We start from the raw sequence: 24,519 nt of genomic DNA, 5'->3' as shown, positions 1-24,519 counted from the left end.
ACCCTCGCCGCCGGTCGCGCCGCCAGTCACGCCGCTCTCACTTCCGTCTCCATGCCAAGCGCGCTCGCCGCCCTCACCGCTCTCGCCTCCGCCTCCATGCTGGGCGTACTCACCGCCCTCGCCGAGGTCGCACCGCTCTTGCTTCCGCCTTCATGCCAGGCGCGCTTGCCAACCTCTTCGCCGGTCATGCCGCCAGTCACGCCGCTCTCGCCTCCACCTCCATGCTTCGCGCTCTCGCGCCCTACCTACATGGTGAGCGTGAGCGTGTGCGGGAGAGCGTGCCGGCCGCTTCTGCCACGTGGTTCAGAAGGGGAGGGAGAAGAGAGAGGGGGGGGTGAGGATCTGACAAGTAGGCCCTAGCTTTGTTAAAAAATGTTTGTTGACTGCACTACCACATATGCTATTCGAACCCTAAACCGCTCTCAATAGTACTGGGGGGTTTGTCTGGTTTTTGAGTTTAAGGGGTAATTCAGTCGACTGTTGTAGTTTAGGGGATAATTCGTACTTTTCCCTTTAGAATTTACTCAGATTTTGAGAATCTAAAGTTGTGGAATCCAGAAAATAAACTAAAAGTCAGAAACTGGAAAAGCCAACTTTTCCAGATTTTCACCTGCTAGATTCTCTCCGTCTGCTTCTCAGAATCTTAAACTCGCCCAAACATGACCTAAATATCATGCCACAATGACAAAAGTGACGCAATATTAGATATCACCTCTCTCCGGTAATATTTGTGTAATTGGCTAATTGGAGAATCGAAGAGTGGCAGCTTAATTATAAGAGTGTTAACTTACATGAGTGGCAAATAGTCAAATGTCCCAAAACTTTTGCGGTATTTTTCGGTGGAACTCCTACAAGGCTATACTGTAGTATCAAGCGGAGGGCGAAGAATTATATCCAATTATTCAGTAAGGATGATTTTTTTATATAGATGAAAATTTCTTAATTAAAGAGGGTGTAGCGCGCGAGAGATTACCATTTCCATTGTTTTCGCTGCCTCCTACACCGATCACGCATTAATTGTATGGCATGATGACCGTATGAAGATGACCATATAACAAACAGACGATGATGGTTAGACTAAGTACAGTGTGGAGGATGGATACCGCCACACTTGTTGTACTCCTGTACTTGTAACATCATTTTCTCGTAACAGAGAAGCAGATCGATCATGCTCCACCTACCACAATTCCGTGGAAAAAAAAGATAGGCTAGTCATAACTTCTGAATATTACGTCTAAGAATGAGACTTTGATTAACCATTTGAAATTCAACCACCAATCTATTATAGTATTTAAACAGCCTTAGAAGCATCGCGTTTATTATGTAGGCTAAAAATAGAAATATAATTTATAAATAAATAAAATTCAGAATAAAATAAAGAATATTAAAAGAATAATCCATGTTGCGAAGATGTTACGGTTTGTTTTTGCTGGCGGCACACTTAATACACCGTCAGCGAAGATGGCAGATCTTCATTGGCGGTCGTCTATTTTACATGCGGTCCACTTACACAACCGCTTCTAAAAAATAACTTTTCACTACCTACACAGCTGCCCCAAAAAAAATTTACTTCGCGCTATAAAAAAAACCCTCTCGACCCCTTATCCTTATCCCTTCACTCCACACCACTCATCCCTTCCTCCCATCTTCTCTCGAGCGCTGCAGAGGGGAACGAGACGTGCCGGAGGGGCGCGGCCGACGGTTCCGGTGGCGGGAGGAACCTTGGACAATGATAGCGAGTGGTTGGCGAGGCTCCCGGTGGCTGGCCGGCGGCCGAACTCGGGCTTTTGGTCTGAAACCAAGGAGTATAACGTATAGCGATCAAAAACATTTTTACCCATTGCACGGACATTTTCTCTAGTGACTCCATCCACAAACATGCAAGTTACAACTAAAATTCTACACGTCACACCAAAAAACAAAATTGACCGTGAATATATTAACTATTTGTTTTTTGGTTGTGAGATGTTAAATTTGAACATACATATTTTATGGAGTGATATATCACATATTAATACATCTTCTCAACTTTTCTCAAATTATTTCATAACCTTTTAAATTGACATACAAACAAATTTCCCTCAGAGTTTAAAATAGTTTCCCATACACATGCATAGCCAACTCTTGAACAGAGAAAGAATCATAAGTACTTCTTACGAGACTAAGTTTGGATCCAGGGACTTAACTTTAGTCCCTACATTTAGACACTAATTTAGAGTATTAAATATAGACTGCTTACAAAACTAATTATATAAATGAAAGCTAATTCGTGAGACAAATTTTTTAAGCCTAATTAATTAGAGAATGTTTACTATAGCATCACATAGGCTAATCATGGATTAATTAGGCTCAATAGATTCGTCTCGCAAATTAGTTCAAGATTATGTATGGATTTTATTAATAGTCTACGTTTAATATTTATAATTAGTGTCCAAACATCCGATGTAATAGGGACTTAAAAGTTTTAGTCCCATCTAAACAGGGTCTAATTATTATTTTTTGGTAGCCTACAGAGAGGGTATTGCTTTGGAAAGCTCAGAGACTGGCTAGAAGAATTGAGATACCGTGACGGGGACACCTTGTTCGGAGCTCCTTACGATTTCCGCTACGCCCCGCCGGTCCCTGGCCAAACCTCCGAGGTGTACTCTCGCTACTTTGACGAGCTCATGGCGCCCGTCGAGGCGGCGACCAAGAAGAAGCGGAAGAAGGCCGTCATCGTGGGGCACAGCTACGGAGGGATGGTCGCGGTCGAGTTCATTCCGAGCACCCCACGGGCGTGGCAAGGCGAGCACATCGAGCGCCTCATCCTGGTCGCGCCTACGCTCCCATATGGGTTCCTAGGCTCGGTGGGGTCGAGTTCGATCCTCCTCCTGACTGCCACATCCACGGCGCGGTCCGTGAGGCCCATGTGGAGGAGCTTCGAGTCCGCCATGGCGAACTTCCCGTCCCCGGCTGTGTTCGGCCGCGAGCCGCTCGTGATCACCAAGAAGAGGAACTACTCCGCGTACGTAATGGAGGATTTCCTAGCCGCCGGTTGAGGCATTTGTATCCGCGCGGGGGGGGGGGGGGGGGGGGGGCGAAATCCCGAAATTGCGGAAATTGTCCGAAATTGCCTAAAATTTGAGCAAAATTTAGTTGAATTTGAACAAATATTACCCAAATTCATGAAAAAAATGAAAAAATGAAAAATTTCGGCCGAAATAATATTGTATCAGGGGTGACCGAAATGACCGAAATTTCCAACCCTGAGCCGCCCTCGGCTTCGGCGAGCGCGTCGAGCCTTTCAGGCGACGGGCTGTCACCAGGATGTACAGCTTCGAGGCGCCGATGGTGCCCATGACGTGCATCAACGCGGTGGGCAACAAGACGCCGTTGCAACTGGTGTTGTGGGACGATGACGACGACTTGGACGCACCACCGGAGGTGGCAGCGTATGGCGACGGAGACGGCGAGATCAACCTGTATCAGCATGTTGGCGTTTGACAGGGAGATGGGTCGGCAGCCAGGACAGGAGAAGCGATTCAAATCCGTCAAGATATAGCTAATGCTAACCATTCCACGATTGCCATTTATGATTTTGCACTAAAGAGGATCATTCAAGAAATTATTGAGGTGAATCAGGTACATTAGTAGATATTCACGTACGTGATGCGCGATAATCGTATATGTATCACGCGTGGAATTCTGTGTAATAAATGAATCCCCTGGTTTGTGTATACCGATGGGATGGTTGATAGATAAAAACCAAAAAATATTGCTCTACTTGTTTCAGGGTAGTGGAAATATATTGCATCCCGGCCTTTGTTATCCGGCATATAACGGTGTTTAGATTCAGGGGTGTAAAGTTTTGGCGTGTCACATCGGATATACGGACACATATTTGAATATTAAACGTTGACTAATAACAAAATTAATTAATTACAGATCCCCCTTTAAACTGCGAGACAAATTTATTAAGCTTAATTAATCCGTCATTAGTAAATGTTTACTGTAGCACCATATTGTCAAATCATGTACTAATTAGGTTTAAAAAACTTGTCTCGCAATTTACATGGAAACTGTATAACTAGTTTTTTTTTCTATGTTTAATACTCCATACAAGTGTCCAAACATTCGATCTAACATGGTGTAAAATTTTTGCCTGCGAACTAAACAGGGCCTAAAACTTTTTTACCTAAAAAGACAGTTGTTGAAAGGCTAAATCCTAACTACCGTAGCAAACAAAATTGACGGATAAACTTAAAAAAACCCATATAGATTCTAACATATTACGCCACTCATACAGTAGAATAAAAAGATCCCTGACTACCAACTCTAAGAAAAGTAACACTATTGTGTGTAATATCATACTCCTTCTACCATAACATCATACACCAATATTGAAGCTAGCTGAAAGATATGGAGATAGCCTGTGTGGGATTAAACAACTTTTTTTATTAAAAACCTTATCATTTCAGTAATGTCAAAATTGACCAACAAAGCACACTAGCCCTGAATAAAACCTTTTTCAAGCGTCTAGGCACTTCTCGGAGCCAGTTATAAAAAAAAAATTCTGGTGCTTCAAGAAGGAGTGATATCCTATATATTTATAAAGTTCATCCCTACTAAATATAGTTAATGCTATTTTTTTCTCTAATTAAGTCAAATCATCTTAAATATTTTGAGCCCTTGGATGGTTGATCTAGGGTCTAAATTATCTCCCCCTTTTCTTCTGTTATAAAATCATATCACCTTAGTTTTTTTTTATGATTAATTTGTCTTACCTTGTTTCTTTTCCTTTTAAACGATCAATTCATATGTGATTTAAATTGTTATAAAACACATCATCAAATGGTTTATATATAGTTTTTTTTAATAGTCGATCAGAGATGAAAATTATATATTTTTTTAATAGTCGATCAAAGTCCTAACCACATATATATATATATGTCCCGTTAATTGGCATGTCGGAAAGATTCATACCGTGAAAATTGATCTTAATTTCCCTCTCATTAAGCCAACCTAAAATTGAGATGTGCCTACTAATGAGACATTGAAGTGAGGTTTACCAAAAGAAATATAGTACATATGTACACTTCTCCCAATTAAGGAGGCAGTGACCAGCGCTATCATTATCAACTTGGGATGCGGCTTCCCTGTTCCTAATTTTTGTTCCCATCCCTGTTTCTTGCCAGATGTCAATCGCTTATTGGTTTCGTATTTTCTAGTGGGCCTCCACACCCTTGCGCCTCCGTCACACGCATGGCGTTAAGTCTCCGTTTAATTCTGAGCCATCAGCTATGGTACGGAGGTAAGCTAGCTTCATGGGGTTGCCGGCGGCGGCTGATTTGGTCCCTTGCAGCCGAGCACAAGCGACGGGCGAGCAGATCGGCGACCTCGCCGGCGAGCTCGAGCACCACGCAGTGCATTAGGCGACACAACATCAATCTCAAGTGCGGGCCACCAATTCGATTGCCTTGCTTCCGAGTTCCAGCTTGAGCTCTTGGAACTAGCAGGTACTTGTCTTTGATCCTAATCTTCTTTTGTGGTTTTGCTTTAAATTTGTTCTTTTGGTACAATATCACAATGATATTTTGTAGCATAACAACATTGCAAAAATATTTTGTAGCCTGAAGAAGTGAAGATAATTTTTGCAACCTCAGATCCCTAGAATGTATAGTTTAGTAACTTGCAAGTGTAAATTGTTTCCGTACTAAATTCAACTCAGATTCAATTAATTTAACAAAATGTAGAGCATAACATATTGATCTTACCGTTTCTATTTGCTTCATTCCCAGGCCAGCGGATGAATCATCAGGCTCAACAAGATTTGTGAATGACGTCGTTGCAGCAGATGTATTGTCCAAGAACATGGGACTTGCTCCTGCATCATGCAGTTGTGATGCCTTTGATGGAGGTATCATGCTGTTGTTTAGCATAGCACCAAGATCTGGCGTCGATGCCGGTGCTTGATAAGAGAGATTAATTTATCAAGATGCTAATGCATGTTTAGATGTGAGTTGTTTGGATGCTGGAGGATTTAACGGGAGAACTGAGACAAATGGCGCCATAATTCTTTTTCCCGCCAGCAATTCTATCTATTTGGCGCCTAAAATATGTTAGTAAAGTTAATGGTGTTGTTTGTAAGTATTAAACGGAGATGTAATGCCGTTCGTGAGACAGAGGCGCAAGGGTGTGGAGGCCCACTAGAAAATACGATACCAATAAGCGATTGACATCTGGCAAGGAACAGGGATGGGAACATGAATTAGGGACAGGGAAGCCGCATCCATCCACTTGACGAGGATGACAAATAACAAGCAGATCCACGGTAAGCCACAAATCCTACCAACCGCAATTAGGTGCCAAGTTATAAGGAAACCAATATTGGACAAGTATATATATGCTTGTTAGTATAGTTAGCCAAAAGGCTCGGGACCCGACAGCCGACCCAAGCATGGCACGGTTCGACAGGTGTCGGGCCCGTGTTGGCCCGGCCTGACCTTTGGACCATGCCTAGGCTTTTGCCACAGCACGATGGGTCGGCCAGGCACGGAGCAAAATAGACAAGGGAGCTATAATAGACTTATTCAAGCAATATAAAGCAAAATAGACTTATTCTCCAACCATATAAGAGACGGCCAAAAGATATAGGGGATGCAAAATAGACTTAATCCAGCCATATAAGACAGCCCAAAGAGATGAGGGAGGTAAAAAAGACTTTTTTCTAGAAGAGCACGATGGGATTTCATGCCTTTAGGTCAGTCCGGTACGGCCCGAGTCTTATTGTGCCTTGCCTGCCCCGTTGGTGCAGCAAGTGGGTGGACTCGGTCCGACCAAGAGTATAGTGTAGGTCATGTCGTGCCGTTCCGACTGATCTTGGACCTGAGCCCGGTTGTAATCGGGCCAGATAGCTCATTTGACCATCTTCCATCTATAGCTGTTAGCCACAATAACGTATTCCCGACAATCATAAATATTAGATGTTTACAAGGTTAAATTTCTAAAATATTGCTCATCATTTTCTACTAGAATATGCTACTCTAATAGGTTCATGATATTATGTAAGTAAATTTTAAGGCATTTTAAATATTGTGCTGACGCAGTGCAGATTATACGTAAGGCATTTTTAACCATTCGAGATGTGGTTGTTGATGGAATTTAAGCATATTGATCTAATCTTATTTTAAAAATCAAATAATTTTCATAATAGGGATTAATGACTATATATGTCATGCCACGTTATATTTTGCTAAACTATCTCTATATAAGCACTGCATTAATTCAAGCCATCAAACCTAGAGAGACACTCTCCACCCACACCCCCATGGCATCCATTCCACTCCTGCGGCTGCTGCTCCTGCTGCTCCCTCTCCCCCTTCAGGAGCACCTCTGGCCAAGCCACCACAGGCCAAACGATGCCGGCGTCGGCGCCGGCGAGCTCCACCCGATCTTCGTTGTACCTGGGGCTAGCTGCAGCAACCTGGAGGCGTGGCTCACTGATGCATACCAGCCATCGGTGCCGAGCTGTGCGGCACGTTGAAGTGGAAGGGGTGGTTCGGGCTGTGGGAGAACAGCTCGGACCTCTCGGCGCACCACTACAACGAATGCTTCAAGGAGCAGATGAGCCTCGTCTACGACCCCGTCGCGAACGACTATCGGAACTTCCCCGGCATCGAGACTCGCGTGGCCAACTTCGGCATTGTGAGAGGGTTCCGCTAGAAAAACCCTTCACACCCGTAATATATACTACATGTTTTGTGATAATATTATTACTAAATTTGTACTTCTTTGATAAATCTGATCCTAAATATGTAGTTTTATATATAATATAGTTCGTTTTATGGCAGTTTTGTGATACGCCATGTTTGACGAAACTATCACAAGACAAAATATTTACGATCAAATTTATCAAAGGATTACAAATATAAGACAAGGAATAGAAGACCACCAAACTACAGGCGATGTACTATTTGTCTGTAGCAATTATTACTCTCTCCGTTTCAGGTTATAAGACGTTTTGACTTGAAAAAAATAGTCAAGACAAATTTATTATGAAAATATATTCAATTATTGATTTGATGAAACTAATTTAGTATTATAAATATTAATATATTTGTCTACAAACATAGTCAAACTAAAAACAGTTTGACTTCGTCTTATAATCTGAAACGGAGAGAGTACTTATTATTAAAACAATCCTGCCTACGTACACTAATGTTGTTCTCACTATATTAATTCCTAGTGGACACTATACATAGCTGCTGCTGCTGCTGTTTTTTTTTTTGTGTGTGCTTGATCTGCAGAGAATGGTGCCTTGCGAAGCTTATAGGGGCACTGGAGGAGATGGGATACCGTGACGGAGACAACATGTACGGGGTTCCTTGCGATCTCCGTTACTCTGCTACGATCCCTGGCCAGGCGTCCCAAGTCTTACTGGTGAAGAAACCCTTTGTAGTCCCGGTTCATAACCCCCTTTAGTCCCGGTTTCCAAACCGGGAGTACCAATCCGGGACTAAAGATCGCTATCTTTAGTCCCGGGTGAAATAACCGGGAGTAAAGATCGATCTTTAGTCCCGGTTGGTAACACCAACCGGGACTAAAGATGGATCAGCCACGTGGCCGGCTGAGCCATCTTTAGTCCCGGTTGGTGTTACCAACCGGGACTAAAGATAGAGCTGACCTTTTTTTTTTGCATGCCCCTGTTGCTGCATGGTTTATATATATATATATATATATATATATATATATAAACCATGCATATATATGTTTCAATACATATATATGCATACATATATATATATATGTATTTATACATATATATGTTATGCAAATGCATATGTATATAGATATATATATGAACAAAATATATTTACATTATAGAAAATGTGTACACATCCATATAGAAACATATGTAGTCATGTATTAATTACAATCCATTATATGTCCTAGCTAGCTACGATTTCGACGTAGTAGTACTCGCTGCTAGCTCAGAAGCTAAGGACCGGTGAATTGTGTTTCCGTCGTAGTAGAATTCACCCTTGGGATCAAGGATTTCTTTGTTGATGAATCCCATGAGTTGTTCTTGAACCGCCGCGATAAATTCCTTGTGTGTGGTCAGGTTATCCCTCATGCGAATAAACTATATGAATGTATGAAATTGATTAGTAATTAAACAAGAAATCGCTACGTAATGAAATTTTGAATTTATTTGTACGTACATCGAGCTCTCTTGTGGTGATGATTTGGTCTGCAAGGTAGTGGCAATACTCGCACACGTAATAGCCGCACAAGTTAGTTCCCTGCTTTTGCTTTGCGCACTACAAATAAATGACAAACAACGAGAGATCTAATTAATATACACTTGTATGTATTTGAATCGGAGAAATATAAATGTAGAGCATGTGTACTCACAGGAAATTTGAACTTCCGCCTAAGTCTTTCTCTCCATTTGCCGCGGACCAAATGACGGAACCGATACCAAGCCCTACATGGAGTTTAAAGCTATGATTCGTAGTAGCAATTAACATAACAAGATTTTCTTAATTAACAAAGGAACTTATGACGGTACCTGTCTATAAGTTCGAAAACCTTGTCAAACGTAGACTCTTTTTTATCCATTGAGTCATATACGTTGACGGTGCAGGCCTCCAGGTCGATGAGTAAAAGCACCCAGTGGAATCTGCAATGTGCGTGGGATGCATTACATATGAAACACTTAGCAAGTTCGTACGGGAAATGAAATTTGGTATGTAGGAAGACAGTAAAATTAAACTAACTCTGTGTTGTATGGCAACAGTATGAACGTCTTGTAATGCTGCGCCTTCAGGAGATGGACGAGATTGTCTTCTGTTTCTTGTGGATATTGGTCGAGCATTGCGACGTTTACTTTCCGAGGGTCGATGAATCCAGTATCGAAAACCCTCCGCCGTCGGGCCCTTTGAATCTCCATTCTACAACGATAAAAGGGAGTATATTATTTTCTATGGTCTACTTATATACAAGGACCTAATTAATTAAAGGAGACGTATAGTAAGAAATCTAACTGAACGATATACTTACAAAATCCAGCAACTCATAATAGAGACGTCGAGGGCGTCCAGCTGGTATAGTTCGTAGATTCCCCTGAAATTGATCCAGAGAATGTCATCTCCTTGCAAGAAGTCCGTGTCCCTGATCCTCACTCCGATCATCTCTCTACCGGTGGCGCTCATCTCCATGTACAGCTGATGGAACTTGTACATTTGTGTGGGTAGGGACTGCAGCAGCTCAGGCTTGACAAGCGGTTTACCGAGTTCGTACATGTATTTCACTTCCGCCTTTTCGATTGGTGCGACTCCTAGCAATTGATCCGTAGTTAGACCGGTGTCAGTAATAAATTGTTCTATCGTCATTTCTTTACCGGTCACCAACGGCTCGATCTCCTGGTTTGGTTGCTCTCCAAGCTGAGGGACTGGTTTGGACTTTCCAGAAGATGCTTTCTTCAGCGTTCGCTCATAGTCCGATAGCTTGATGGCCTCCTTGACAGATGCAGACATACCCCTGAAGAAGTTCCTGACACTGGGGTCTATAGGAATCTTCTTTTCTGGACTTCGAGGCTTGAATTGTCTCTTGACTTCTGATGCAACGTAAGCGTCAAGCTCCTCTTGCGTGCAATCGTACCCCGGGTCCTTGATCTTGGCGGCATCAACTTTCGCCTTCTTTGTTGCCCTTGTGTGGGCAAGCGGTGGAGCTGGGGGGCCCCTTGACTTTGAAGGTGCCGGAAGAGGAGCTTGCGGGGGAGTAGGTGTAGGAGCACGAGGAGGAGTCGGTGCAGGATCCTGAGGAGTCGATGCTGGAGCCTGAGGTGGAGACGGTGCTGGCGGAGCATGAGGAGGAGACGGTGCAGGATCCTGAGGAGGAGATGGCGGAGCCGGAGGAGATGGTGCACGAGACGCCGCTTGTCGCCCAGGGAGGATGATGTACCGCCTGCGCCATAGAATAATGGCATGGCATGTGTCTCGTAGATGCGTCTCACCGTCTCCTCCAGGGTAATCCAGCTCGAGGTCCTCGTACGCGCCTTCGACCAACTCAACTTCGACCTTGGAGTATCCTGCTGGAATCGGCCTGCAGTGGTAAGTACCTGAAGGGTCTGTTGGGATGGCCATGCCCGACGCCACCTTCATGTTGTGAGAGATTATTTATTAGTAATCAACATATATAAGCAGCAACTAGCGGAATGGCTAAATCTTACCTTTATTGATAAGTTCTTCAAAGGAATATGCAGCTCACATGGTGTCCGCTGAGTGATGTCATCAACGGGACAGGTCGATTCGTCCTGTGTTTGCATGGCGTCCATGCTCTGTGATCCTACCTGCCCCGTTGAGGCGCAGCTGCTACGGTTTCCTGACGGGCTCACCATTGCAGGAGGAATGGTCGGCTGGGGATCATGGGACCGATGTGCGGCCATGCGTTCATCAACCTTCCTTGCCACCTCCTCTTGCATGTTGAGTTCATAGCTCGATACCCGGAACTCTAGGTCTGCAATCTTCGCCTCGGTATCTCTCTTGCTCCTCATCCGACTCCTGTACGTGTGGATGTCCTCCTTGAAACCAATCTTCCAAGGAATCACCCCTTTCCCTCAAGTTCGTCCTGGATGCTCTGGAGTCTGCAGGGCGAGTGTCAGCTCGTCCCTATCTCTGTCTGGTCGGAACGTGCCCTGAGAGGAGGCTTCCACTGCATCTGTTAGTCGTCGCGCAGCCTCTTGTATCTGATAGCCGAAGACCAGTGAGCCATCAGCTGGGTTGAGCGTTCCACCGTGAGCATAGTACCAGAACTTCGATCGTTCCGGCCATTTGGCTGTTGCCGGTTCGATACCCCTCTCAATCAAGCTAGCCTCCATCTGCTCCCACTTCGGCATCGCGACGCTATAGCCTCCTGACCCCAAGTGGTGATGGTACTTCTTCTTGGCGGCATTTTCTTTGTTTCTTTCCATCATCGCCTTCCCTTGTTCACCTGTCTTATATGCAACGAACTCGTCCCAGTGATCCCTTAGCTTTGGGAATGTGTCGAAGTTCGGTGTCTGCCCCTTCAGTATATACTTCTGGTACAGATCTCCCTTGAAGCTCTGAAATTGTTCTGCCATTTTCTTCAGAGTCCACCTTTTCACTTTGTCCTCTGTACCCGCAGGAAGGGTGAATGTCTCGAGCATTGTGGTCCACAGCATCTCTTTCTCCGAATCTGGGACAAAGCTCTCATGATCTCCGCGTGCCCTTGTTCTTCGCCAGTACACCGTACTGACAGGCACGTTATCCCGCACAACCCAACCGCTGTGACGTACATAGTTCTTGGCGGCTTCGGCCGGGGCACTAGGACGTCCATCTTCTTCCACTTCCGTTATGATGTGCCGACCCTCAAGCTTCTTCGCTGCACCTCGTTGCCCGCGTGCCCTCTTCTGTCCAACGGAGGGTTGACTACCACTAGCCTCCTCCTCCTGGTTCCCCTCCACATCCCTTTCCACGTGCCCCTGCTGGTTCCCCTCCGCATCCCTCTCCACGTTCCCTTCCTCGTTCAAGTACTGGTTTGGATCCTCGTTCCCCTCTTCTTCATTCCAGTACTGGCTGCTTCCTTCCGCGATTGTATCGTACAATATCTGTTCCTCATCGCGGTCAGCCATCTGTTGATACAAGAAACATCTGCTAAGTCACGAGACATTTATGTTTTAACAATCTAAGTCATGTATGCTAAGTGTAAATGTCGTACATTAGAACCCTACACAACCTTACGTGCTAAGTCTAATTACAAATCGTGATATAAGCTAAGTCTAGGTGACGTATATTATACAACCCTAGCTAGTAAATAATTATATACTAAGTCTAATTACAAATAAAATAATCTTATATTAAAACTCAAATAATATTACATGCTAATACTAAAATAGTCATGTATATGCTAAGTATTTCGTGCGTATATGCTAAGTCTAATTAAGACTACAATAGTCAATTGCTACTTGTCGCACCAATTCCGTAGTCAATAATTACATACCAAGTCTAATTACAAATAAAGTAATATTATATTAAAACTCAAATAATATTACATGCTAAGACTAAAATAGTAATGTATGCTAAGTGTTTCGTGCGTATATGCTAAGTCTAATTAAGACTACAATAGTCAATTCCTAGGAGTCGCACCAATTCCGTAGTCAATAATGTCATACTAAGTCTAATTTGCAATAAAATAATCTTATATTAAAACTCAAATAATATTAGAACACTACACAATCTTATATGATAAGTCTAATTACAGGTCTAATAATCTTAATTAATTGCATTTCAAATATAACAATCATTTATATTATTACGTCACTTGCCTACTCCAATTCCTTCTAGGGCTAGCTCTTCCACTCAGGCTTGACGGACGACTCCGACAACACGTCTTTTCTGCAAGATAAAAAAAATGTATTAGGATAAATGCGAAGTAACATATATATATATATATATATATATATATATATATATATATATATATATATATATATATATATATATATATATATATATATATATATATATATATATATATATATATATATATATATATATATATATATATATATATATATATATATATATATATATATATATATATATATATATATATATATATATATATATATATATATATATATATATATTGCATTTCACGTTAACGTTCGTCCTCGTTCGTTCGCTCGTTCACGTTCGTTCGATCGTTCTCGTTCTCGTTCACGTTGTCGCGGCAACGTACGTTGACGTGTTCGTTCTCGCTCTCGTTCGTTCGATCGTTCTCGTTCTCGTTCGTTAACGGCGGTGTGGCGGCATCGGGGCGGCGGTTGGCGCGGCGGCGGCGTGGCGTTGTGGGGCCGTGGCGGCGGCGGCGTGGCGTGGCGGCGGTGGCGTGGCGTGGCGTGGCGGCGGCGGCGTGGCGTGGCGGCGGCGGCATTGCGTGCGCGGCGGCGAAGGCGGCGGCGGCGTGGCGACGGCGGCGGCGGCGTGGCGTTGGCATGCGGCGGCGGCGTTGCGCGGCGTCGAAGGCGGCGGCGTCGAAGGCGACGGAGAGAGATCGAGATCGGAGAGATCGAGATGGATGAAGGGAGATGCGGCGGCTCTCACCCCAGAGATGCGGCGGCAGCGGAGGAGGCGGAGGCGGCGGCGAGGACGACGAGCTCGAGACGACGGCGAGATACGGCGGCGTCGGCGCGGGGATTTGCCCTAGGCAGTGGCGGCGAAGGAGAGAGGCCGAGAGAGATCGATCGGCCGAAAACGTTTAAGTGTTGGTGAAGAAGACGAGGGCGCACCGGGAATATATATACCCCTGGATCTTTACTCCCGGTTGTTCTCAACAACCAGGACTAAAGATATCTTTAGTCCCGGACTAAAGATATCTTTAGTCCCGGTTGTTGAGAACAACCGGGAGTAAAGAAAAAATCTTTTCTCCCGGTTGTTGAGAACAACCGGGAGTAAAGAAAAGATCTTTAGTCCCGGTTGTTCTCAACAACCGGGAGTAAATATCTTTTCCCGCTATTTCGAAATTATTTTTAAACCCGGTTAGGGTTAAGAACCGGGACTAAAGATTATAGCACTGCATATGATTTTCGCTTACATATGTGTTTATAAAATAGAAGTTAATGCATTAACATTATTTAAAGTACAAAGATTGATGACAATTACTTCGAAAAATTATTTTTGTCTGTAATAAATTAAGTGGATAAATCGTAATAAGCAAATATATGACTTATAATTAATAAAAATTCCAATATATATATATTCTTAGCATATATATGAATGATATTATTATATTGGTAAAAACTCTAATTAAGATATTAATGTACATACTGCATGATTTAAAATTAATAAAAATTGTAATCATCATATGTACTTAGCGTAGGAATTATATTAAATTAAATGCTAAAAACTCTAATTAACATATGTAAATGCCACATGCATGATTTAAACCTTTTAAAAATTCGAATAGTCATATATAAGTAGCATATGAAAGATAGTAAATTAAATTGTGAAAAACTCTAATATATGAATGATAGTTTTAAAAATATATTAAATTTAATACTGTTAAAAATTCTCCAGTCAATTATAATTAGCATATGAATGATAGTAAATTAAATGTTAAAAACTCTAATTAACATATGAAATTGCCACTTGCGTGATTTAAAACTTTTAAAAATCCTCTAGTCAATTATAATTAGCATATGAATGCTAGTAAATTAAATGTTAAAAACTCTAATTAACATACATATGAAATTGCCACCTGTGTGATTTAAAACTTTTAAAAATTGTAAGTATCACATATAACTAACATATACATGATTTAAACTTGTTGAAACCTCTAATAATCGTGCGTAATTAACATATGCCATACATCAATTGATTTATATGGATAATCAATACATCCAAAATAGTTTACATCGTGTACACAATAATTACGGCATTACATCGGCGGTGACGGTTGACCGCACGTACTTTCTCCTCACTATTGTTCCCTCCTTGTGATCGCTGCGTGAGTAAGGGGTGTCTTCATTTGATAGGAGGATGCTAGGGTCAATCGTCACCGTGAAAGGGGGTTGCCCATCCAACTGATCGTAATCCTCGTCAGTCTTGTCCTCAACTCCGACGATTTTTCTTTTGCCTGGGAGAACCACTTGACGCTTAGGCTCATCAGGCCCTCTGCCCTTCTTTCCTTTGCTAGACATGTCCTTCACGAAAAAGACTTGCGTTACATCATTGGCAAGGACAAAAGGTTCGTCCGAGTATCCAACCTTGTTAAGGTCAACAGTTGTCATCCCACTGTCATCAATCATTACGCCTCCACCAGTCAACCTAACCCATTGGCACCGGAACAGAGGAACCTTGAGAGGACCATAGTCAAGTTCCCATATGTCCTCGATGGCACCGTAATACGTGGCAGTTGTTCCATCGTGTCCCATGGCATCGACACGAACAGCGCTGTTTTGGTTCGTGCTCTTCATGTCTTGGGCTCTCGTGTAGAATATGTACCCATTGATCTCATATCCCTAGAATGTCGCGATCGACCCAGACGGTCCCCTCGCCAGGAAGGCAAGTTGTTGGTTGATCGACTCGTTACCCATGAGATGTTGTCGTAGCCACGCGGGGAAAGTATCAATGTGATGCCGTGTAATCCATGCATCGGACTTACCGATGTTCCTGGTGCGAACTAGAGCCAAGTGCTCCTCGATGTAAGGAGCTACCAATGAAGAGTGTTGCAGAACAGTGAAATGGGCTTTACGGAATAAATTGTTGTCTACCGTTATTATTGCTTTCCTTCCGAGAGTTCCCTTTCCCCGTAGTCTCCCTTCATGGCGTGATTCAGGTACCCCGATTGGGCGAAGGTCTTCGATAAATTCTACGCAAAATTCGATGACCTCCTCTGTTCCATAACCCTTGGCGATGCTTGCCTCTGGACGAGCACGGTTACGAACATACTTCTTCAGAACGCCCATGTACCTCTCGAAAGGAAACATGTTGTGTAGGTACATAGGCCTGAGAATACAGATCTCTTTCACAAGGTGACAAAGCAGATGCGTCATTATATTGAAAAATGAAGGTGGAAATATCAACTCAAAACTGACGAGACATTGCACCACTTCATTCTGAAGGGCTTCTAATCTATCCGGATCGATGACCTTCTGCGAAATTGCGTTCATGAATGCACATAGCTTTGTTATTGTTGCCCGGACATTGTCTGGAAGGATACCCCTTATTACAACTGGTAGCAGTTGTGTCATCAACACGTGACAGTCATGAGACTTTAGGTTTGTGAACTTCTTCTCCTTCGTGCTTATTATTCGCTTGATATTCGTGGAGTATCCAGACGGTACCTTTATGCTCTCCAAGCATTCAAACATACTTTCCTTCTCTGCCTTGCTAAGAGTGTAGCTGGCTGGACTCAAGTAATGGCTTCCTTTCTCCTTTGGTTCCGGGTGAAGGTCGCCGCGTTGTTCCATATGCTTCAGATCATTACGTGCTTCCAGTGTATCTTTCGACTTTCCGTATACACCTAGGAAGCCAAGAAGGTTTACGCAAAGGTTCTTAGTGAGGTGCATCACGTCGATTGCGTGGCGTACGTCCAAGAATTCCCAATATGGTAACTCCCAAAATATAGAGTTCTTTTTCCACATCGCCGCGTGACCATCTTCGCTCTCTATATGCTGGCTTCCAGGCCCCTTTCCGAACACTACTTTAAGATCTTTAACCATAGCAAACACTGTTTTCCCGCTGCGATGTTTAGGCTTCGTACGGTGGTCGGCCTTATGTTCGAAGTGCTTGCCTTTCTTCCGTACCGGGTGGTTTGCTGCAAGGAATCGACGATGACCCATGTATACAACCTTCCTACAGTGCTTAAGATACGTACTTTCTGTTTCATCCATACAGTGAGTGCAAGCCTTGTACCCCTTGTTGGACTGTCCGGATAGGTTGCTAAGTGCAGGCCAATCGTTGATGGTTACGAACAGCAGCGCTCGTAGGTTAAACTCCTCCTGTTTGTCCTCGTCCCACACGGGGACACCTTCCTTCTTCCACAACTGTTTAAGATCTTCTACCAGTGGTCTTAGGTACACGTCGATGTCGTTACCAGGTTGCTTGGGGCCTTGAATAATAATCGGCATCATTATGTACTTCCTCTTCATGCATAGCCAGGGGGGGAGGTTGTAGATACACATCGTAACGGGCCAAGTGCTATGGCCGCTGCTCATCTCTCCAAAAGGATTCATGCCATCCGTACTCAAACCAAACCGTATGTTTCGTGCGTCCTTTCCAAATTCTTTAAATTTTCTGTCGATGTTTCGCCACTGCGAACCATCGGCGGGGTGTCTCAGCATCCCGTCCTGTTGACGCTCTTCAGCGTGCCATCGCAACATTCTAGCATTCCCCTTGTTCCTGAACAAACGCCTTAGCCGTGGTATTATAGGGAAATACCACATCACCTTAGCAGGAATTCTCTTCTTTGTTAGCTGCCCGTCAACTTCTCCTGGATCGTCCCGTCTAATCTTGTATCGTAGTGCTTTGCAAACAGGGCATGCTTCTAGGTTCTCATACTCCTCACCGCGATATAGGATACAATCGTTCGGACATGCGTGAATCTTATGAACTTCCAGTCCTAACGGGCAGACTATCTTCTTAGCCTCGTACGTTGTCTCGGGCAATTTGTTTCCCCCCGGAAGAATGTTCTTGACGAGTTTCAATAAATCGCCAAATGCCTTGTCACTAACCCCATTTTTTGCCTTCCATTGCAACAACTCCAGAGTGGTATCCAACTTTTTGTGCCCCTGCTCGCAACCTGGGTACAACGAAGTTCTGTGGTCCTCCAACATCTTGTCCAATTTATGGGCCTCCTTTTCACTTTCGCAGTCTTCCCTGGCGTCCTGCAACATCTGACCAAGATCATCCGCAACGTCGTTACCATCAGCAGCTATTTCCTCCTCGCCCGTTTGATTTCCTTCAAATCCAACATACTGAGCAAAGTCCGGAATATTGTCGTCTTCCACTTCATCTTCTTCCATTTCAACACCTTGCTCTCCGTGGGATGTCCAACAATTATAGCTTGGCATGAACCCCGACTCAAACAAGTGGAAATGAATAGTCCTGGATGCAGAATACTCCTTCTGATTCTTACACTTATTGCATGGACAACAAATAAAACCCCTTTGCCTGTTAGCTTCGGCCACTCTCAAAAAATAGTGCACGCCGTCAATAAACTCTTTGGACCGCCGGTCAGCGTACATCCATTGCCGATCCATCTACATGAGTCAAAAAAACCGCACACAAATAATTATTCTTACAATAATGACAGTCATACAATAATTATAAGATATCTTTATTCATACAAAAATCATAAAATATTACACCAAATAATTCTTAAAAACTATTTGTAAAGTTTTAAACTAATTTTAATGTGTTTTACTTCTTTTAATTTTTATTTTAGTTTGTTTTCTATTATTTAATATTAACTTCCACTAGAGTTTTCCTTCTCAACTATTTTATAAAACCTTGTTTAGCAAATGAACTAAATTTCTATATATTCTTTCTTCCCCACACACATTTTCTCTCTCATCAACTTACAACTAAATTTTGGAGACAAAAAAAGTGTGCAAAACATAGGTGCAAATGTAGTATGACAAAAAAAAACATTGGAGGATGAAGTTGCAAACCTTTTAGGCACCTCCGATTTGTATGTAATCACCAAAATAAATTCAATAGAAATTTTGGCATGACCTCCCCTCTTTTTTGAAGAAATTTTGAAGCTTGCTCGGGCAGCTGGAGGAGGAAGAAGACATATATATAGGGGTGGGACTTTAGTCCCGGTTGGTAGCACCAACCGGGGCTAAAGATCACCGGGATCATTAGTCCCGGTTGGTATTACCAACCGGGACTAAAGTTAAGATCTTTAGTCTCGGTTGGTAGCACCAACCGGGACTAAAGATCTTAACTTTAGTCCCGGTTGGTAATACCAATCGGGACTAAAGATCCCGGTGATCTTTAGCCCCGGTTGGTGCTACCAACCGGGACTAAAGATCCCGGGGGGGCCTGACAGGTCCTGACAGCATTCGAACCGGGACTAAAGATGATCTTTAGTCCCGGTTGGTAACACAAACCGGGACTAAAGATCAAATATGCCCGTTACCCTTTTGAACCGGGACTAAAGATCATCTTTAGCCCCGGTTTTTATTGCATCCGGGACTATTGTGGAAATCGGCCGACCGACGAAAGATGGTTTCTCCACCAGTGTCTACTCGCGCCACTTCAGGGAGTTCATGGAGCTCGTGGAGACAGCAAGCGAGAAGCAGCATCACAACAAGAAGGCCATCATCCTCGGGCATAGCCTCGGAGGAATGGTGGCGCTAGAGTACATCGAGCACCTCTTCCTCGTCACGCCCACGCTCTCTCAAGGGTTCGTAACCACCGTGAGGAACCTCGTCTCCGGGCCGAGAAATCTCGTCTACGTCGCGGACGCTACGGACCTGTCTCTGAGGCCAATGTGGAGGAGCTTCGAGACGAGCATCGTCAATGTTCCATCTCCCGGGGTGTTTGGGCACGAGCCACCGATCGTGGTCACCGAGCGGAGGAACTACTCCGCGTACGATGTGGAGGATCTCCTCGCCGCCGTCGGTTTCAGCGACGGCGTCGAGCCTTTCAGGAAACGGACGGTCGCGAGGATGAACTACCATGAGGCGCCCATGGTGCCGCTGACGTGCATCAATGGAGTGGGGAACAGGACGCCACAGCAATTGGTGTACTGGGATGGTAACTTCGATGAGCCGCCACAGATAGTGTACGGTGAAGGAGATGATATCATCAATCTGGTTAGCATGTTAGCGTTTGACGAGGACATGTGTCCGCAGCCCGGACAGAAGGTGTCACACCCCGAACTAGTCCCGAGCGGAACTAGCCCGTGACGCTCCAAATTAGCCTGTTAATCGATACCAGTCCCAGGAAACAGTGCTGGTATCACAGGAAGACAGAATATCACAGCAACAGAGGTCTCTTTATTATAGAGTAGGAGTACAGTTATGTTGGGCTGCGGACAGATCCCGAGCTCACAACTGCATTACAAAAGGGAAACGGAAGCCAAGACTTGGACCACACATCACAGGCGCGACTTGGGAACTAGGCCGAAACCCTAAAACTCATCGTAGCCGGCTTGCTCCTGGAAGAACTCCTCGTCAGCGGGATCCGCTTCATCTTCTTCAGCAACTGGGGGGGATTATTTATATAGAGCAAGGGTGAGTACAGGAGTACTCAGCAAGCCATGGGAAATAAGTGTTTAATGCAGGCTTCAAAGAAAGGATGTTGTTTTTGCGATTGATTTTATTTAAACTCTTTTCCGAAACAACTAAGGGAGTGCTTCTCAAACGACACGGATGAGACAGTGCGTCTCGTCCGGTCGGAGTATGTGCAATGTGTCAGTCTTTTGAATTGATCAAGATTGGCACCCGGCCAACAGCTTTCAAACGGCCACCCGGGCTTGGCTGATCCCGTCAGCCGCCGATTTTCCAAACATCAAACCCATTCCACAACAGCAAATTTCACAAGGCAGTAGTCAAACAAAACTACGCTAGGAATCACCTCACATCCGCCCATGACCGTGGGTACGGCTGTTCGAACAGTTTTAATAACCTCTGCAGAGGGGGTACACTTTACCCACACGACATTACTAACCCGGATCATCCAGCCCGTGCAGAACGGCCACGACTAGAGACCTTAAGGCTTTCATGACAAGGCATTTCGAAAGCCGACACAGGTTCACCATATGCCAACGAGAGGGGTCCCAGACCAACACCAGATTAGGTCCCAGACCATACTGTGCCAGGAAGCCCAGGGGTCCTCCCCGACACCACCCCGGCGAATCCACATGTCTCTTAGCATCATGGCTCCCCCGATAAGTTAGTTACTCAGCCAGGGGTGTCCCATTCCACCCATGTGGTCGTACTTGTCTTATGTTCGGATGAAATTTCAAGGAAACGATCCTTAAGTGCAAGAGCGGGAAACTGTACACCCGGTACGTTCCCCGGTCCGCGGTTTTGGAAATTCATTTAGTTCGCAAGCATCGACCCAGGTGTCGGGTTTTCCAAGTCTTTTTGTAAAACTCAAGTTTTACCCAAGATGTTTCTTAGAATTTAAGTTTGAAGGCGGTCGTCGATACCCGTGCAGAGTGCACGATTACCGAGGCGCAACTAGGTGGGTACAAGGGAACATGGTATAACAATTACAATGGAAGGGTCAAATGCAATAATTTAGGTAGGTCCGCCAATCTGCCTTGCAGACGGGACAAGCAGATTAAGTGCGACCCTATCAATGCATAATATTTTTCAAGCAACATAATTAAGTTCAAATATAGGCTCAAGATGTTCAAAGGTGGCTTGCCTTGCTCGAGATCTTGAGCTTGATCCTCGAAATTCTCGCACTGCGGGTCTTCGGGCTCCGAAACTACACGCGAAACGGGACAACTCAACAAACGGTGAAAATAAAGCCCTATTAATGACCTCTAAGCGTGCCATTAGATAGATCTCGAGATTTGAGGAATTTTGGAAGTTGAACAGAGTCAAACGGACTTACGGTTGGGAAGATATTGAATTTCTAAGATTATTGGATTTTTGGTCTAAAGGAAAAAGGATTTATTAAAATCCTTTTTGAAAAAGAAAAGAAAAGAAAAGAAGGAGGGAGGGAAATTAGACTTCCCTCGGGCGGCTAGGGCGCGGCCCGAGAGAATGGGGCGGCTCAGCCGAGATTAATGGGTCGGCCGGCCCAAGAAGGCGGCCCAAGGCGCGCGCGGGCGGGGAGGGGAGAGAGAGAGCCGGTGGGCCGGTTCCATCCCGCGTGGTCCTGGGTGGGACCCGCTTGTCGGCGACTCGGCTCACCATGAGCGAGGTGCACGCGGGGCGTGCTAGGGTTTGGGGAGGGAGGCGCGGCGCAGGCGCGCGGTTCGTGGAGGACGCGGTGCGGCGGGCCCACGCGCAGCCTCACGGCTCGCGGTGGACCGCGCGCGCGAGGGGGGAGGGAAGCGGCGGGCCGGGGTCTGCTTGACCCGGTCGCGGCCGAGGTGGCGCCGACGTGGCTGCCACGCGGGCCAGCGGGAGGTAGACGACGACGCAGGCCGGAACGGACGGCGGACGACGGCGGCGAGCGGCGGAGTGAACCACTGCGATACAGGCGAAAGCGAGCACACCGGGAGGTTGCATGGGACGAGGGGAGACGAGCCAACGGCTCGGATTCACCGGTGGATGCTCGACGGCGGCGGATTGCGGCGGCGGCAACCGGCAGAGAGAAAAGGGGGAAACGGCGATGAGGTCACGAGGGGCCGATTCCCGGCGGTGAGAGCATCTACACGGATACGTGAACCCATCCCTTGCGCCGGATTAGGAGGAAACGCATCGAGGGAGGCCGGCGACGAGAGGCGCTTCCGAGCTCGGGCGGCGACGGCGGCGAGCACACGGCGAGCGACGGCAGCAGTCGGGGCGGCGCCGGCTAGCTACGGGGAGGCTACACATGCTACTACCGAAAACTAAGGGGAAGAGATGGATTGAGGAGGGAGAACGGGGAGATGCACTACCGTGCGGACGGGGCGCAGTGACGATGGGCCGACGGCACGGGAATGATCTCTCCGGCCTCGGGCCGGGGAAGAGGAGGAAGACGAGCTCCCGGAGTCCTCTTCCGCGTCCACGAACGCACCGGCTCTCCCGGTGCTTGGCGATGAACGGCAGAGGCGAGATAGAGGGGCGGCAATGGCGCGGTGGCGGCGAGCGAAACGGGAGGAGGAATCGATGGGAGGGCGCCTTGGTTTATAGGACGATGATGTCGGTTTGGAAACCGACCTTGGGCGGTCAAGGCGCGAGCTGGCGCTAGGCGCTCGCGGCCAAAACGGTGACAGAGGCGGATGACGCCGGCGGGGAGGGGAAAAGGAAAAAGGAAGGGAGAAAGGGAGCTTGCCCCTTGCTACTTTGGGAAAAGGAGGAGGGAGCGGGGGCGACGCGGCAGAGGGAGGAGGAGCTCTGCCTCCGTCCCTTGGAGGCTAGCGCGTGGAGTGGCGGGGGCCGAGTCGTGACAACGGCGATGACGGCGAGGCGGTGTGGAGCGGAGCGGCGACACGGGCGGCAGGCGCGGGCAGGCGCGGCAGATGCTGACGGCGGCAGCGACCAGGCGGTCGGCCACCATGGCGCTCGCGCGCGCGGGAAGCAACGGGCGGCGCGGCGATTTCGGCGGCGTCGGCGGGAAGCGGCAGCGAGGGCGGAGGGCGCTCGGCTCAGCGCGGCTCTCGCGCACGCGTGCGCAGCGCACTGGCAGAGCGGGGGAGAGGGAGAGGGAGAGAGAGAGAGAGAGATGGGGAGGGAGGGGGAGATGGGCCGAGAGGGATTCGGCCCATCGAACCCGAGAGAGGCAAAATAGACTTTTGCGGAGGGATTTGATTTGGGAAGGATTTGGATTCGGGATTGAACTTGACGATAGATCGGGGATTTGAGATCTGAGATGGCACGGACACTAGACAACAAGCAAGGAAACGGATTTCGCAAATAGGGTTTTTAAGAGATAATTTTCCCGCTAGGCGCCACGACGGAACGGGCGCTACAGAAGGGGCGATTCAAGTCGATCAAGCTCGATAATGCTTCTCATGGTTCAGTTCTTACGGATGAATGGGCACTAAGAAGGGTCATGCAAGAGATTCTTGAGGTGAATCGGAATTCTAAGTAGGCTCTCGTGTCTATATATAAACTTCTGTTTGAATTGATTTAATTACAAGCATATATACGATGGTTGTCTATTCTTTTGTGTGTCAGGGCTTGTATAGGAAAGAAAGATAGATTTGCATTATCCGTACCATTTGGCAAACGGATGTGTTATAGGATTGTACACGAAGAGCAAAGCCTATAGAAGCAGTGGCGCAGGTAGGGGGGTGCCAAAGGGTGCCAACACCCCCCTATCCAAACACTATCACCATTACACCCCATGTTTTTACTCTATATTAAGTTAGCTAAGATAAGTATTTATCTAGTTTATT

At 45.8% G+C, this 24,519-nt stretch overlaps 1 protein-coding gene and 2 pseudogenes across 1 annotated transcript; 2 read left to right on the top strand and 1 right to left on the bottom strand.

Annotated features, from left to right (window-relative positions):
- The first annotated feature begins 51 nt into the window (after positions 1 to 51).
- Positions 52 to 3,633, top strand: LOC4329824 (lecithin-cholesterol acyltransferase-like 1; annotated as a pseudogene).
- Positions 3,634 to 7,279: 3,646 nt separating this feature from the next.
- On the top strand, positions 7,280 to 24,212 carry LOC9271193 (lecithin-cholesterol acyltransferase-like 1; annotated as a pseudogene).
- On the bottom strand, positions 16,590 to 17,701 carry LOC136355052 (uncharacterized). The gene is made up of 2 exons (XM_066307156.1): positions 16,670 to 17,701; positions 16,590 to 16,595 (listed from the first exon to the last, which is right to left on the bottom strand). Exons 1-2 carry the CDS (start codon positions 17,687 to 17,689, stop codon positions 16,590 to 16,592), a joined length of 1,026 nt encoding a protein of 341 aa, XP_066163253.1. The 5' UTR covers positions 17,690 to 17,701.
- Positions 24,213 to 24,519: the final 307 nt, after the last annotated feature.

This window comes from Oryza sativa, chromosome 2 (assembly GCF_034140825.1).
Source record: "Oryza sativa Japonica Group chromosome 2, ASM3414082v1".
NCBI classification, from domain to species: Eukaryota; Viridiplantae; Streptophyta; class Magnoliopsida; order Poales; family Poaceae; genus Oryza; species Oryza sativa.
The sequence above is the reverse complement of the archived record's forward strand: the minus strand, read 5'-3'. Positions and strand labels throughout refer to the sequence as shown.

Coding starts and splice junctions, on each gene's coding strand:
- LOC136355052 (XM_066307156.1), bottom strand. CDS start 17,689: ATGTGTATCTACAACCTCCCCCCCTGGCTATGCATGAAGAGGAAGTAC.